This window comes from Zonotrichia leucophrys, chromosome 4 (genome assembly GCF_028769735.1).
Source record: "Zonotrichia leucophrys gambelii isolate GWCS_2022_RI chromosome 4, RI_Zleu_2.0, whole genome shotgun sequence".
NCBI lineage: Eukaryota > Metazoa > Chordata > Aves > Passeriformes > Passerellidae > Zonotrichia > Zonotrichia leucophrys.
Genome location: NC_088173.1, coordinates 33,906,055 through 33,921,588, shown reverse-complemented (window position 1 = coordinate 33,921,588; position 15,534 = coordinate 33,906,055). Strand labels below are relative to the sequence as shown.

The 15,534-nt window shown below is 42.8% G+C and overlaps 1 protein-coding gene across 4 annotated transcripts in view; it reads left to right on the top strand.

The window, feature by feature from the left end:
- Positions 1–12,520: 12,520 nt before the first annotated feature.
- GRID2 (glutamate ionotropic receptor delta type subunit 2) overlaps positions 12,521–15,534 on the top strand; it is a 677,007-nt gene continuing 673,993 nt past the window's right edge. For 3 of the 4 annotated variants that reach the window (XR_010439884.1, XM_064711076.1, XM_064711075.1), the window contains exon 1: positions 13,304–13,486. Coding sequence is in view for 3 of the 4 variants with exons in the window: in XM_064711076.1 (XP_064567146.1) it covers positions 13,399–13,486 (88 nt within the window). In the remaining variant the exon portion in view is untranslated. Of the gene's footprint in view, positions 13,487–15,534 lie in introns of all 4 variants that reach the window. The other variant, XM_064711069.1, reaches the window with a different exon arrangement.

The following is a 15,534-nucleotide window of genomic DNA, read 5'->3' as shown; positions in this document are numbered from 1 at the left end:
AGTTTTCAGATTTTTCTCTCTGAAGATTTTTCAGACTGACTTCTACCAAGGAGTGGAAATTGTACAAACAGCCAAGAGCAGTGGGGAGTGTTACTTGTTGCTAAATACTGACCCTGTTTCTCTGTCTCCCTGGCAATTTCCCACACATAAAGCATTCTCGTCCCTCCTCTAGATGTACTGAAAGGAGCTGAAACAAAGGTTAGTCACTTTGATATTAGGCTGGAGTTCAGGAAGGAGTCTCTCTGTTATAGACTGGCTTTCCTTTTAATGATTATAACCTGCTGGGAATGCATCAGGTTGGGGATAGGCTCTTCTACTTGACTTGTACTGCAAACTCTTATAAAGACCAACTGAAAATACCATTGATGCTTTCATCTATACTCTTTGATTTTTACTTTTTTATGTCTTGTTTTGTTTGGGCTTTTTTAAACTAAGAATGGTGCACATCTTTGTCTTTCACCTTATGTCTGTCAGCACTTGTAAAACTGAAGTTGAAAATACAGAATAGTTTCAGTGCCACTGGTGTACTCCACTGTGGCAACTTCTAATGCCTTAAAAAAATTCACGGGGATGTTTATAACATATATGGATTTAGTATGTAATGGAAACAATCTATTTCACAGATATTTTAAAATTTTTTATATTATCCCTTTCTGTAATTAATCTTAAACCTTACCAAGTGCATTCTCAACCACAAAAAAAAAAAAAATAAAGGAGCAAAAAAGAAATCTTACTATAGCTGGTGCTTTTAGGGACAGGAACATTCACAACAAAAGCAGAAAATTGAAATTAAATCATAGGTGAGAATGGCCTAAGCACAGAGTCAGTCTCCGTCAGCTAGAGCATTATTTATAGAAAGTGGGACAGCTCTGTCAGGAGAAGCTCAGGTGCATTGTTTAAATTACTGCACCAAAGAGTACTGAGTGCTGCATTTTCAGCCTTGCTGTGTTGGTCCTGAGTGTGTATGAGAGCCTCTGTCCTGCCAGCCACTGGGTTACCTGGGCAAGGCAAATGTTTCTGCTCTGGCCAGGTCCTCACACAGAGAACCACGACCTGAGAGCTTTGAGCAACATTCAGCCAGACTTGCTTTATAGGATAACAATTCAGGGGCTCATCTGGTGTACAGACATGCAGGTTCCAGCCACTGTGTTGCCTTACAGCTTATATGTGATGATATTGGGTTTTTAATTTTTTTTTTTCCTTTACAGCAGTGTACAGAATGTTTTGGTTTTAACTTGAGGTTTTGCTTTTGTTTGGCAAACCTGCAACCAGCTATTCAAATTTGCACCAGTCTTGGATGAGCCCCTTTCTATTTCTTTGTTCACCACAGAAAACTAACATGGGATTCCAAATTCCCATCCATATGTTTCTTAAGTGTTACTCCTCATAGGGTTTATGGAAGTTACCCTTTATCCCTATACTCCTGCTTTGGTCCTTATCCACAGCCTTATGTTATTTTATACATGAGTTTGGATAACATAAGTCATTCAGAGTAGCGGCATGTTGTGACCTGTCCCCCACATCCCTCTTAATAAAAAACATTAGAAGGATGTCATACTGCTGCATAGGAAACTGGTTTTGCTTTCTCTGAATGCTTTTGTGATAAGTCCTTAGAGACTTCTTTTTCTTTCTTTCTTTAAAGGTGACTTTCCAACAAATAGGAGAGATGATTCCCTTATTTCTGCTCCCCTGAGTAGACCCAAAATTTCAGTTCTCGTTTCATTCTACTGGAAGTCTGATTTTTTTATATAGAAGTAGTTCTCATTTTATACTTAGCTTGATAGAAGACAGAGCTAATTAGTCTGAAGTACTTAATTCATTACTTGGTTTGTTTTAACTCAGTTTAGCCTGTCAAATTTCACATTTTGTGACACTGGTAACACATTTAATGACTATATTTAAGCCCAAGTCCAAACTTGATAAATTCTTGCAAAATTTTCATTTACAAAGGAGGAACTGCTTGATTTGCCTTTGTAATGAGACTTCTTCTGCTTTATATTGTGCCTAGTAGTTTCACCCAAAGTTGGGGGTAGAAGAATCTCTCTGACAAGGTGTTTAGTAAAGTTGCTTATTCTCTGTCATCTGCTTAAGTACTTTCTTTTTTCTCCACTGAACTTGGACATTCAAAAAGGAGACATGGCAGTGCCTATGGATTATTGATTTTTCTGCTTCATTTTTTTTAAGAACAGAGGTAAAAATTGCCATGGGGAACTGATAGACAAATCATATGCCCTCAAATTCCAGTCCTTTAAACTCGTATTTGTGTGTTCAGCTTTCTGTATATGGGAAAAGTCTCTGATTTGATTGAAACTCTCTGAAGCAGAGAGTGGAGCAGATGTGTTTAGCCTCAATTTAGTTGAGACTTTAACAGATTTGAAAGGGAGTTGGGTAACCAAGTCGTGATGCTAACACAACTTTCTGGATACATCCAGAGTTTTAAACCCCTGAGGTGATTTAGTGCTTTCCGCTTTGTGCCAAGATTCACCTGTCAAAAATGTTTTAAATGAGATTTAATGCAATTATTGTTTCCCCCTCACTGGGTTCTTCCTCTCTCAGTGTGGAATTTGCTTTGCAAGAGTGACAGTTTTGAGTCTGGGACTGCAGCTCATCAATTAGCTTGGACAGATCAAGGGCCACAATCTCATTTTCAGGCCACTGTCACCTGTCCTTCATTCCTTACACAACCCCACTGCACTTCCCTGCAATTACTTGAGAAGCAATTTATATTAAAGGGCCAGAACTCCATGGATTTGCATAAATGTCTCACCATGTCCATATATATATATATATGAAAGAGAATAAGAGTGGGGAAAAGCACAGAATGAACAAAAGATCTTTGGTGAAGTGGAGCTTACTGAACCTGAATAACTTTTTGATACCCAAGAGAAATATGCAATCAGGGCAGATATTCAGGCTAAATGGTTTGCAGCTTTTTGACTAAGTAGCTCATATGTCAGTGGAAGTCCATTTGGTCCTGTGCATGCAAAGAGGATCGTAAAACATTTGGTTGCTTATCTAAAAGAATAATTTATATGCATTTGCACAGTTAGTCTACTTGGAGGATTGTCTAACAAGGTAATTAGAAGGTGTGTAGTTTTTACAAGGTGGATAAAGTGCTCAGCCTTTTCTTTCAGACCTTGTTTGAGATCGGAATTATTTTGTTACAGTGTAACATAGGTAAGCATTCTGTTTTTGACCACCTCCCCTTTTTCCACAGCCAAATGGCAAATGGAAGTACTGAATGTTATGGAGCCATTCATTACTGGCAATATCTTCTTTTCTGAAGAATAAAATGAGGCTTTGTAGAGGAACTTCTGAGGCAGGAGTGTGGTTATACTCTTAATTCCTAGAGGGAAGAAAATATTAATTACAAATAACGCTTAAAAGACCTAAATTATTGTTACGGCTTGACACTTCAAAATAGACCGCAGAGTTGAAAGGTAAAAGACAGTGGAATGGGGTGCTTGGTTACCATCCTCAGTGATGAATTTGCTTATGTTTTGTGATATAGACTGATGAAAAAGAGGTAGAAGAGTAAACATTAAAAAGAGAAAATACATTAGAGAACATGGACAACAGTAATAGTTGGCAAGCTTGTAATGTAAATAGATAGTGTAGCATTTTTGTCTGTGCAATAGGGATGATGCATGAACATTCACTATCTAGAATCATCCAAAACACATTTTGCAGTCATGCTAATAAGAATTGTTTCAATTTATCAGCATGACTTCACTAATGTGAACAAAATGTTTAACCTAGTCAAAACAGAATATGCAGTTTTTGCTTTTCAAAATTCACTTGTTAATAATTCTAAGCAAATGAAGTAGGCATCAATGAAAAGTAGGTCATAATAGGAAGGTAATTTTACTTTGTTTCCTTTTTTTCCTCCCCATATATTGTAGGGTTTCATTAGAATTGTATGTTTTCAAAAGCCTCTTTGAAATTAAGTCTTTGTGACTGGCTTTCATTGAAATAGTAGCACTTCAGAGCTCTATAGCCTTTCCAGCCCTGTTGGGATGGTTATACAGGGTAAATATTATGTGAAAAGCACTTGCAGAAGCCAGTCCAACTGAGAAAAATAGGTTGTTTATTTTAATTTTAGGTACTGTACAGACAAAGTTGAATTATCCTAAAAATCACCACAAATAATTCATCATGTTATTTAGGTACTTTTCCCCTTGCCATGTCATCAGATCTAATGGTTCTTTCTTAATTTATGACAGAAATCCTGTGGAATAAGGTAAATGTCAACTATAATGATGCTGTTTGTTATGATGAAAACACAGAGAGAAGGAAATTATGTTTAATGCATCAAAGAAAGAAATTTCAAATAGGTTATTTCAGTTACCTTGATTTAATATGTCTTTTGGGGAGAAGGGAAGGAAGGAAAGGTGAGGGATTAGTACAAAAAGTAACAGTGGGAAAACACGCATCATGAAGAATGGTTAGAGACTCCTAGATATGGAAACATATTTTTCTCATCTGTGAAGGGAGAATTCTTTCAGAGACTACTAGACATAATAATATTCAATATGTGATGACCAATTGCTGCGTTCTGGAGAATTTTTTGACTCTTCACATAAAAAGTAGTCTTATTCAGGTCTCAAATTTATCAGCCATCTTTTTGTACCTGGCTTTTCATTTGGTTCAGTTAATGCTTTTGAAAAAAAACCAGCACCAATAATTGTACTGGAGAGAAAATCGTAGGCAAGACATGAGATTTATTTTGTACTGAGAATTTCCTTTTTTTAAAAGTCAGCAGACAGGAAGGACTGCACTCATAGTTCAGATCTTGTGTTACAAGAACTTATCAAATGTTTCTGGGATCCTGGTAAAAAAACATGTGTCATTTTACAGGTAAAAGTAATTTTTCATTGCATTGCTGCTGCTTTGAAAGAGACCAGAGAATCTTCTAATGTGCCAGGAGAGAGTGGATAGATTTGGTGAGGACTTTCCTGTACTGCAACTTGGGAAATTCAAATTCGGCTTCAGATTTTATTACATAGGATCTTGGGAATATGTTTGCCTTTTTTGTTTCTCTTCTCAACTCCAGTTTTCCTTGTGCAATCAGAATGTACTGTATTGTGGTGAGGATTATTTTGCTATGCTTTTTTTGCAGTATCTGCCAAAATGCAATCTTAGTCTTGCTAGTATTCTCAATATAACAGTAACACAACATTAATGATTATTACTAAAAATAGGTGCAATAGAGGAGTATGTAAAGCTTTGCAGGTGTCAGCCTAACTACAGTGTTAAATAACCAGCAATGTCTGCACTATTTCTCTTTCACAAATAATTGAGTTCTACTCTTGCTAAACCACCAGATTTAACAGGCTTCCTGCTACCTTTTCCTAACAGGTAAAAGAATCTAGTGTGCCAGGTTTTCCCCTGCTGCATCCAGGGGCTCCCAGAGCAACAGTAATTCTGTTCTTCAACACTGCGCTTTTCCGATTATCTCTTCCACCACTGGCAGCAGGAAAGACTGAGCTGAATCTGGTCTTGCATTATACAAAGCAAACAGCATGTGGCATTTCTGGTTCAGTGATGACTTCCAACTGGCCTTTCTTTTACTGTCACAGCTGAAACTGCCTCCTCTCTTCTCAGCAGCAGTGAAGGCGTGGAAAGAGACCAGTTAAAATGGTTTCCTCTTGGCTGGCGCTTTCACTCCACGTAGTACCCAGAATAGTCGGAGTCCTCCAGCCATGTGACACTAAAAGGCTGTATGAAGAGCTGCCTGGATCTGAACTGTGACTTCACTGTGCTCTGCCACTGCTCTGCTGTCTGTCATCAAAGCTTTCTTACAGATTCCTCTCCACAGTAACGCGTCGTGTTTTCAAAGACAGCTTCCCAGCCTTCCTGACTTCTCCTCTGTCCACATCTTCTCCAGGGTCTGATGTATTTGGCTTCTCCACTGTGGTAGCATCTAGCCTGTGCCTAGAATGAGCCTAAAGTCATCAATGGGTGTTGGGAGAGGAGCTAGCAGTGAGGTGCACAGACACGGAACAGAAAACACACCCATATCCTTGGCCACTTGCAAGGAGTGCTGTCACTCTCACTGCCAGTCACGCCCTACCCAGGTTCTCAAACCTGTCCAAGCACTTGCTGAAAGTCACTCCGCTCCTGCTGCCAATAGAAGATCCACAGGTACAAACTGTACCTGTGTCTGCAGCTGTCAGCATATTCCCTGCTTCTCTTGCTTCCCTTACAGGCTTTACCCTCCATTTGTGACTTGCTTTTCACCCAGCATAAATGTGAGGTGGTTTTGGCAGAGTGCCTTGCATGTCTTTCACCCTTCTATAGCTCTTGAAAGGAAGGAGAAGAAGGGGCAAAGGGATGGTAGCAACGCAGGCCATGACTGTGTTGGGAATAATAGGAGGAGCAATATTAGAAGGGCTGGAATGCCAGCAAGAAAGAAAAGTGAAACTGTGTATATACGCTGTAGAGGTACAGTAAAGCATCTTTGGGGGGCACCAGGAAAGACCTGGAGGACAACTGTGCAAAGTGCTGAATAACAGGGAGTTTGAGTGAGACACTGAGGAGGACAGCTAGCTGGGCAATTACAGCGACAGGAAGGATTTTGCATTACAAGAACTTGGCTTAATACTCTCTGGGCAGGAGCAGAAAAAGAAGGGAAAATTTATTCTCTGGTTTCCCTTTAACATAGATAAGACTGCAAAGATGTTACATATCCATGTATCTGAGAGCATCACATTTGCTCTCATACCAGTGAAATTAGTAACTTGACACCACTTCTGTTTTGTTTTCTCAAGGTGGTGGTGTTTTATTCTTTTTCTGTTCAGACCATGCCCAATAAACCTTATGACTCTTAAGCCCTGTGTCTTCCTCTCTCCAGCAGCCTAATAGCTTCTAAGCAAGGTACATCACAGGATGGCTCAGGCAACAGAGGAGATCTATAACATGAGTTTAAATGGAGACAAAATAAATCTACCTCAGCAGCAGTCCCTGCTAAATCACTTGATAACACTGGTTGCTCTAAGGGTTGACTTTACTTCATAACCACTTTCTGAGTTTTGTGTAGTGAGGCTAAAGGATAAAACACAAGCTCTCAATGAAATTCAACCATATTGTAGTTTTTGAAAAAGCAGAAAGCTTTGAAATCCTTGCTGTGTACTGCATCGATGCTCTTTTTTTATTTTTCCTCAATTCTCCAGCCCAGCAGAATAACTCTTGATTCTGTTTTAACTCAGTTAACTCTGGTTTTGTGATGCATTCCTTTGTGTTAAGATATTCAAGGCCACATCATGCACACTGTTGAAATGCAGCAAATATTTAATGTTCTGTTTATTTCTGTAATGGCCAAATGAAATTGCTTTCTATCTATTTACCTATCTACACGTGCACATACATACACACACTCTTGCAGATATACACACATTCACATATTTAAATGCAGAAACTGAATGAAGGATATTGGTAAAAATGTAAAATACTTTGCATTTTTAAAAATGAATGTATTTATCCTCAAATTATTCCATTAAGTAAAGACAAGAATATCCGCTTTATTCAAGAAGGATGACAGAGGCCCCAGAGTGTACACCTCACTCCAAGCGTGACAGGACAGATGGAGTCAGTGTCTGGGCCACTACTTAGAATTGGAATGGTCTTATTAACCTGGACCTCTCTCATAATACAGAGAACAACCTAAAAGTTGGCAGTAGGAGAAAGCTTTAATTTAAAGGTTATTTGGCGGTCACTGAAGCAAGTCTATTTCCTAATGGACAGATGTCCACTTAACTAAAGCCCTCCCAGATGACTTCTTGTTTGAAGCTCTGCCAGGTAAAGCAAAGACTGAGTGGATGTGTCAACTCAAGTAACCTCCTGGAGCGAGCAGCCTTCCCCGACAGCCTGGGCACCAGCTCGGTGGCACAGGAACATTTGCTTGTGGCACATGGTCTCTTGGTAGGTCTGTCACTCAGCTGCCGTATATCAGCACTTTTAGAATGCAAGCATTTAGGAAAAAAATACAGCACTGCAAGGTGAGGGATATTTGTCAGTTTGTGTTTTAAAAATGGGGGGAAACTGTTATTTAGATTGAAATGCTGTTGTCAAATGGAACATGTTGCCCTACATAAATTACGGGTTGGAGGCCCATGGTTGGTTGTTTTAAAGTCATGAACTACTTATCTGTCCAGCCTTGAGAATACCAAGTTTTAATTCAGGTAGCTCTTCTCAGAGCCTACATCACAATAATTACAAAGAGAGAATAAATATTAGTATTTTTTTGCCTCATATAAATTTTTCAATCATATAAATTAACATATGATCTGGGACTGGTATCCTTATGGGGAGATCCTGTGCCCATTGAAACTCTACAGGGAGCTGCCTGTGCTGATCTGGTTGCTGAGTCTACTTGTTATCTTCCTGGAGTTGTAGTGTTGAAGATGTTACAGGGTTCTGCATTTAATCTACAATGTTACTATTTGGTGACAAATCTCAACCTCCAATATCATCTGAAGAGAGATAAAAAGCCAACAAAGAAATGTGGAGATCGGCAGAATTACTGGTAATTTTCTCATCAGGAGTATTCATTTAAAGTGACCAACAAAGACCTCAAAGAAGAAGCAGAAAGTACAGTGAAAATGACAACAAATTATGTTAAAAATTCCATAAATAGCAATGAATCTAAGCAATAGTAGGTGAAGGTTTTTCTCCCAGGTTTAGATGGCATCAATAACAGTTTGGATAACTGTTAAAACTGGATGTGACTGTTGTTTATTTGTGATTAATGATAGTCTCCTGCCACAGATGATCTGTTCTTTTTAGTTCCACCTCTTATTGCAACAATATAGGACTATTTTATGAAAGATAGTGGAATCAATAAGAAGTAAGCAAAAGAGAAGTTATTCCTCCTAGCCAGTTGACACTGCTGGAATTCACAGAAGGTCACAAAGTTGAATGCTGCTGGGTTGGTGTTTTGTTTTTTCTTTTTTTTTTTTTTTCCCTGGATTATTTATTTTATTTTTAGGCTAACTCAGTGTCCACTAAGTTTCATACTATGCAAGCTAAGGTGAAGCTAAGGAAACTGACAGGGGGGTGATGACTTAGTAGTGTCAGGAAGGAACTTCTCCTATTCCCTTTCCTGCTCTGTAGCAGTGCAGAACAGTCACATGTGTATACACTTCTTGGGTTGTTTTTTTTTCTCTGAGTTAATACCTTCTGGATCTTCATGGAAAAAGGTGTTGGAGCAAATGGGCTGGTGGACTAACCCAAGGTGGAACTTGATTTCGTCTCATGAAATATTTTTTAAGTTTAGGCAATACACTTGGACAGAAAAGATCAAATTCTGATGTGCAAAAGATGCGTTCAGTGTTAGAAAAGCAATACTTCCTATGGAATTTAGGACTGTAATTGTATAACTTAGCTGCTCTGTTTATCTGCCAAAACTGAAGGTTGTAACTGTGCCTGTCTTATCACTATCTGAATTTCTTCAAATACCTGAAGGATCTCCTGGGACTTAGAACTAAACAAATGAGAAATTTACCTCTGCATGGTCAGAGCTGCTCGTATAGCCAAAGAGATGGGAAAAGGGGCATTATATAATCAAAGTGAAGGCTTTAGATGACTGAAAAGCATGTGAAACTTTTGGTTTTAGCACTGTGTCCTCTGTAGACAGAAGCTCTGGTCCCAGGTTGGCTCGTTTGAGGTAGCAGGGTGCTGTATGCGGGTGTGAGGCAACAAACTTCAGACAGACCTATTTGCCCCCCACTGCCTCTGTTTTACAAGAACATCCTCTCTTTGCTGCTCCTCCAGGGGCTGCATTAATGTGCAGCACTGTAACAGCTGATCAGTGGAAACAGGCTGGAAACACACTGGAGTCAGGCTACTGGGAAGAAGAGAACCCGTCCCCTGGTTGGTGGAAACCAGGGCTGGTGGCACTTGTCCACCGCGGCCAGCGGTGGAGCTGGAGTGATGCTGATGGAACGGAGCGTGTTTGGGAGGGAAGCTGCAGTGAAGGAACTCTGGCATGGCTGAAACCTGTGGGACTTCAGCTTCCACAGTGCCTGAGGCAGCTGTCACTGAAGCCCTGAGCTCGGTGCTTATGGCTTTTTAGGGGCCTGGATGTGCCCATTATTTTTTAGGATATGTTCACAGTATTGGTGACTCGGTTCTGAAATTCTTCTTTCCCCTAGATTTAACTTTTGGCTATTATTTTTGCATTTGAATAGAAAAGACAACTACTCTTTTTCAATATTTTTATGATACCTTGAGCTAGCCACATAGCATGAGATTTTTTTCACTCTGTTTGAATGAGTGACATGACTTTTTGTTTTTAATGAGTATTAAAGAGCATGGAAGTGAAAATTACTTTATCTCTGTGATGGATGTATATTAAATCAACAATGTGTTCATTATTTAAGGTAATTTTATTTCAATTAGTTTTTTTAAATTTACTTAAGTCTCTTTCAAATTTTTACATGGTGTTCTTTACCACTGGAATTGTTATTTTGAGCTCCACTGGAAATTATTTTTTTAATTAGTTAGAGGGTATTTGTGAGCTGCAAACTCTTGGCTGCCTCTTGTATTCTTTTATATGTGTCTACAGACTTTTGCAAAAAATTCCATTTAGTGTGGCCAGTTCAGGGTACTATATGCTTTAAAGAGTCAGTAAAGATGTCTGGTTCCTAGATAAGGCCTCAAATTCTTACTAATATCTAAACTGAGGATTAAAAAGTTATAATTTTCCAAAGGTTTCCATTACATTTCCTATTCTGTCTACTGTGCATTGTACATTATTAAAGAATACTGCTCTGACATGCCCCCCAAAGAAGTGAATTAACATTTCTTGTGAACTCTCTTCTTTTGTGAAGAAGTAATAATGACTCAAGCAGCTCTCGAAGTTTTTCAGATTAATTGGAGTTTATTACTTGTAAAATTAATGCCCATTACGTTCACTGATATTATTCATAAATTGTAATTTGTAGGAAAAAAAAACCCAGTCTTTTTTACTGTTTGTCCTTATTGATAATACACCTGTGACTTGTACAGATGATAGGGACAAATGCAGCATGTGAGTGGCATAATTTGTGAGACTTTAGGTCACACTGCTCATTTATTGTTCTCTTTACATACCTTTCCTTTGGTCTCTACAGCAATTCTAGTTGTGATTTGTTTCGGGTCTTAGAAGAGAGAGAGTCCATTCTAACCTGTGAAAAGATGAGCCCTGACTTGTGCTTTGGATTGGGCTTAAAGCATTTTGGGTGCTACCATTTGTAGAGAAGCTCTCTCCTGCCAAGGTGGACCTAAGCAAAGTCAAAATTGTTGCTGGTGCTTTTTCTTGTTGGTGTTGGCTACTTTGCTTTGGTTTGCTTTCATTTTTCTTTTGGCACGGTCAATTATCTTGCCATTGGTTTAGTTTAGCTTTTCTCAAAATGCTTATTTCTCCCTCTTGAACTAAATCCTTACATTTTATAGGCATACAACTGTTTTTGCCAACCAGTCCCACAGCTGAAAGAAGACATAGAGAAGTCAGGAGAAAGAGGAGAAATTTACAAGTTGGGTATGATGAATTAAGAAGTGTTATAACTAAGAAGATGCCTTCAAAAGAGATTCCTTTTGAAGAAAAATGGTTGATCAACCTTTTGATCTCTTGACTACCAGGACTTATCAATGGTTTGTGTGAGTTTAGGATATAAACTGCTATGTCATGAGCAATTCTTTGATTTCTCCTCCTTGTCTCTGGTGGGACTAGAAAAATCAAAGTCAGAAAAAAAGTGTATTAAGACATAAAGTGAGGATTTAGACTGTTTTATAGGAACATACTTAACCTCTCTGTACAATTCTCTGTCTGTGTAATGGGGATAATGTATTTAACTACAGCACGAGAAGTCTGAGGATTAATCGGTTAATGAATTCATAGAACCCTGAGCATGAAAAGTGTGCTCTAAATGTTTCCCATAGAAATTTCTCCATTACCTAAAGAGAGAGGAAGAAAAAAGCTAATTCACTGCTTTAAAGAGCTGTGCAAAATTCCATCAAGAACATAGATAATTAAAGTAATATTAATAGATTTTTAGGTCTTCATATTCCCCTAGAGGCCAGGTGTCCCTGATTTTTTTTTTTCCTTTTCCCCTTCAAGTAATGTCCCTGACTCAGTTGTCAAAGACTGAGAAGCAGAAGTGCCCCTCTAGCTTTGAACTTCATCCCCACACTGGAGTTGCAAGGTTAAATAAATGGGGTGTTTTTTTTTTTTTAATTATTTTAAACTGAGCATAATATTTCAAAAAGATTTTTTTCTCCCCCCTCCCCCGATGTATTTTTAGGCTGTATGCACTCTTGCCCATGTCTGTTCCTTAGTCCCAGTTGAAGATTTCAAGGGAGACGAGGGTTCTACATTGTTTCTCCCTTGTATTGCAGATAGGGGGAGGAGGTGGTTATTAGAGAGAAGCGCTCTCACTCGCTCGCTCTCTCTGTTTCTCCCTCTCTGGCTGATAGCACTTATCTCTCGCTCTCTCTCCTTCTCCTAGGTGATCCATTTCTAGGCAACGTGCTGGCTGGTGCTGGAGCTGCCAGCTCTCTCTGCATCCCACCAGCAAAGCAAGATCCAAAAGCAACCTGCAGACCATCATCTGCCTTCCTCTGCCTCGCTCCGGGTACTCCTCCTCCTCTCGCTTCTGCCCTGTCCAACCACCACCTTGCGCGACAGAGACAGCACGCTGGGCTCCATTGGCAGATTTATATTTTTTTTTTCCTCCAGTTGTGGGAAGCGATTTTTCTGAGCGAAGGGTGGGGGGAAATCTCTGCATTACTATCTGCATTACCTTGAAGTTCACTTTGTTTTTTGGCCTCCGGGGGGGCTTTTCCTGCAGGAATCTGGCTGCCGGGAGCGGGATCGCCTGCTCCCTCGGTCGCCCGCTCCTCCCACCTCGCTGAAGGCGAGCTATTTGCTGCGGGCTCCTGGGGCTTCTGTGGCCAAGAGGGTTTGTGGGTGTCTGCTGGCGTGTGCGTGTCTGCCCGTGTGTGTGTCTGCGTGTCTGTGTCTGTGTGCGAGCGTGTGCGTGGTGTGGGTTGGAAGTTGCTGTGCAGCAGCGGGACCGAGCGGATCCCTGGACCCGGCGGAAGGATGGGGATTGTCTGACCAGCAGAGGCGTCTGCTGCCCGCGGCGGCGCCCGGGCTGGATGGATTTGCTGCCGGCGCTCCCAGCAATTCTGGTGCTGCCCAGGAGCCCCGCGAAGTGACGCGGGCTTTCGCCGAGGAGAGAAGCGCTCGGAGCCCCGGGCTCGCTCCCTGACCAGCCGCGGCTCTGCGCCAGCCATCGGGATTTACACGCTCCTCCGGCTGCGCCTCAAACTCTTGGGCTTCCTGCGCCGCGCTGTCCTCCGCGGCAGCACCGTTTGGCGAAGAGATCTGTTGTTATAAAGCCTGGACCTCCGGAGGAGATGGAAGTTTTCTCTCTCATCCTGGTCGTGTCCGTCTGTTGGACTCGAACCTGGAAAGCGGCGATTGCAGATTCAATCATTCATATCGGTAAGGGGGTGCTGCGCCTGCTGGTGCTGCTGGACACTTTTCCAGCTCTCCTTTGCAACCTTTCCTCTCTTGGAAGCCTTCTCCCCCCCCTCCCCCCGTAGCCCCACTGTCTTTTATCGCTTGATCGCTTGCTTTTTTTTTTTTGTTGTTTAGTCCTCTTTTTCCCCTACCGCGCTGTGTAAAGGTTTCTTGGCGGCGGGGACTGTGCGTGCTTTAGACCTTGAGGTTTTGATGAGGCGGATGATGGGGGCGCCCAGGGCTCGGGCACTTCCCCGGTTCCTCCCCGCCGCCCCTCAGCTCCAGCCTGCCTTCCGCCTGCCCCGGCTCGCCCTGGGCCGGGGGACACCCGCGCCTCCCGGTGTTCCTCACACCAGGGCGACAGCCGTGCGAAGCCCCCATCCCCCGCACTTTTCCTCCCTCCCTCCCCGCCCTCCTCTCCCGCGGCGGAACAGGTGGTTTGGCAACGTGAGCGCTTCCCCTGCCGCGGGTGGGGGGCTCGGGCCGGCCGGCACCCCCTGCCCGGCCGCCACCGTCTGCGCCTCCCGGAGCCGCCGCTCCCGGCAAGGACAGCGGCCTCCCCTGCGCCCCGGGAAGGGCAGGGGGCAGCTCGGGTTGATGCCGGAGCACGGCGCTGCCCGCTCTCCCCGCCGCCCGTGCCCCTCGCTCCCCGTTATCCCGAGCCATCTCCGGCACGGCTGCCCTCCCTCCCTCCCTCCCTCTCGGCGGGCGCATCCCTAGGAAGCGCTGCCGAGCGGCGCTCGGTTCCCGCGGGCGGCCCCCCTGGCCGGCCGGGGGTGCTCGGGGAGGGAGCGGAGCGGAGCTGGGAGAGGAGGGCGCTTCCCCCGGGCCGCTCGCCCATCTGCAGGCACCGCACGCAGGCGGAGCGGGGGCGGCAGGACGGGCGGGCGGGCGCCGCCTGCCCCGGGGAAGGGGCATTTCGGGGCAGGGTCCCGCCGGGGCTTCGGGCACGGTCCTGGGGCGGTGCCGGCCCCGGCTGTGGGGCAGCTGCCGCTCTCCCCGCGGTTGGCTTTATAAATATGTCTGCCGGTGCTTGTCGTGGGGATCCGTAGCGGGTTTCTGTGCAAGGGAAAGCGGGGAGAGCGTTTGGGAAGCGTGGCCGTCAGGAGCTTTCCCGCAGGACCGATTTTGGGGCAGCGGTGCGCCAGCCCTCCCTGCAGCTGTTCCCGAGCCCAGGAGCCAGCGCTGCCCTTAGGTACCGCAACTTTACAGGGGTCAGTCCTTTTGGCTGAGTGAGACTGGAGCAGCAAATACCGCACGGGGAGGCAGCGCTCTATGCCCTCCTTTTAAAGGGAGAAGGACTTTTTAAATTCTTCCCAGTTGCAGACTCTTAAAGCGACACTAGGAGACAGTTACGTCTTAGGGTTTCTTTCCTAAGAGCTTGTAACAAACAGTTACATCCTAGGATTTGGGGGGAAATTTTGACTGTGCAGCATATCGGGAGTTTCTTTGCAATCCACTGTCGCCCATCCTCCCGGCTAAGGCAGCGCTGCTGGGCGAGCCGTGTGCCTTTGCACTGCCGTCAGGGGAGACGACAGCTTTTCTCCCCTCGTGTTAACGAAAATTTATTTGATTTATTAGTTTTATTTGGTAAATGAAACACATTTTAATTATTTGTTTTAATAATGCTGTTAGTGATTAGATACATCAACGCAGTGAATCCTCACTGAAAGCAAACAAACCCCAACAACCCAAAGTAGCAGAACCAAAGCAGCTGCTTCTCACACAATTTGTCATGAGAGACAATTAGTACAGTTGACATGGGGATTAGCTCTTTTTATAGACTGCTTTATGCTGCCATGAAAATGGCAAACTATATAACTGGTACACAGAGCTTTACATCTACTAAAATGAATACTCTGAAAATAAATTACCTGAAATCAGAACTAACAGTAAATGAGTACACAGCTAAATATTCCAAGTTGTACAGCTCACAGATGAAAATTTGGCCCCAAGTACCACCACTGTATTTTGTGACCTGATCTTCTGACCCCTTTTTGCTTTCTTCCATTTGTATGAAATAAATTTAT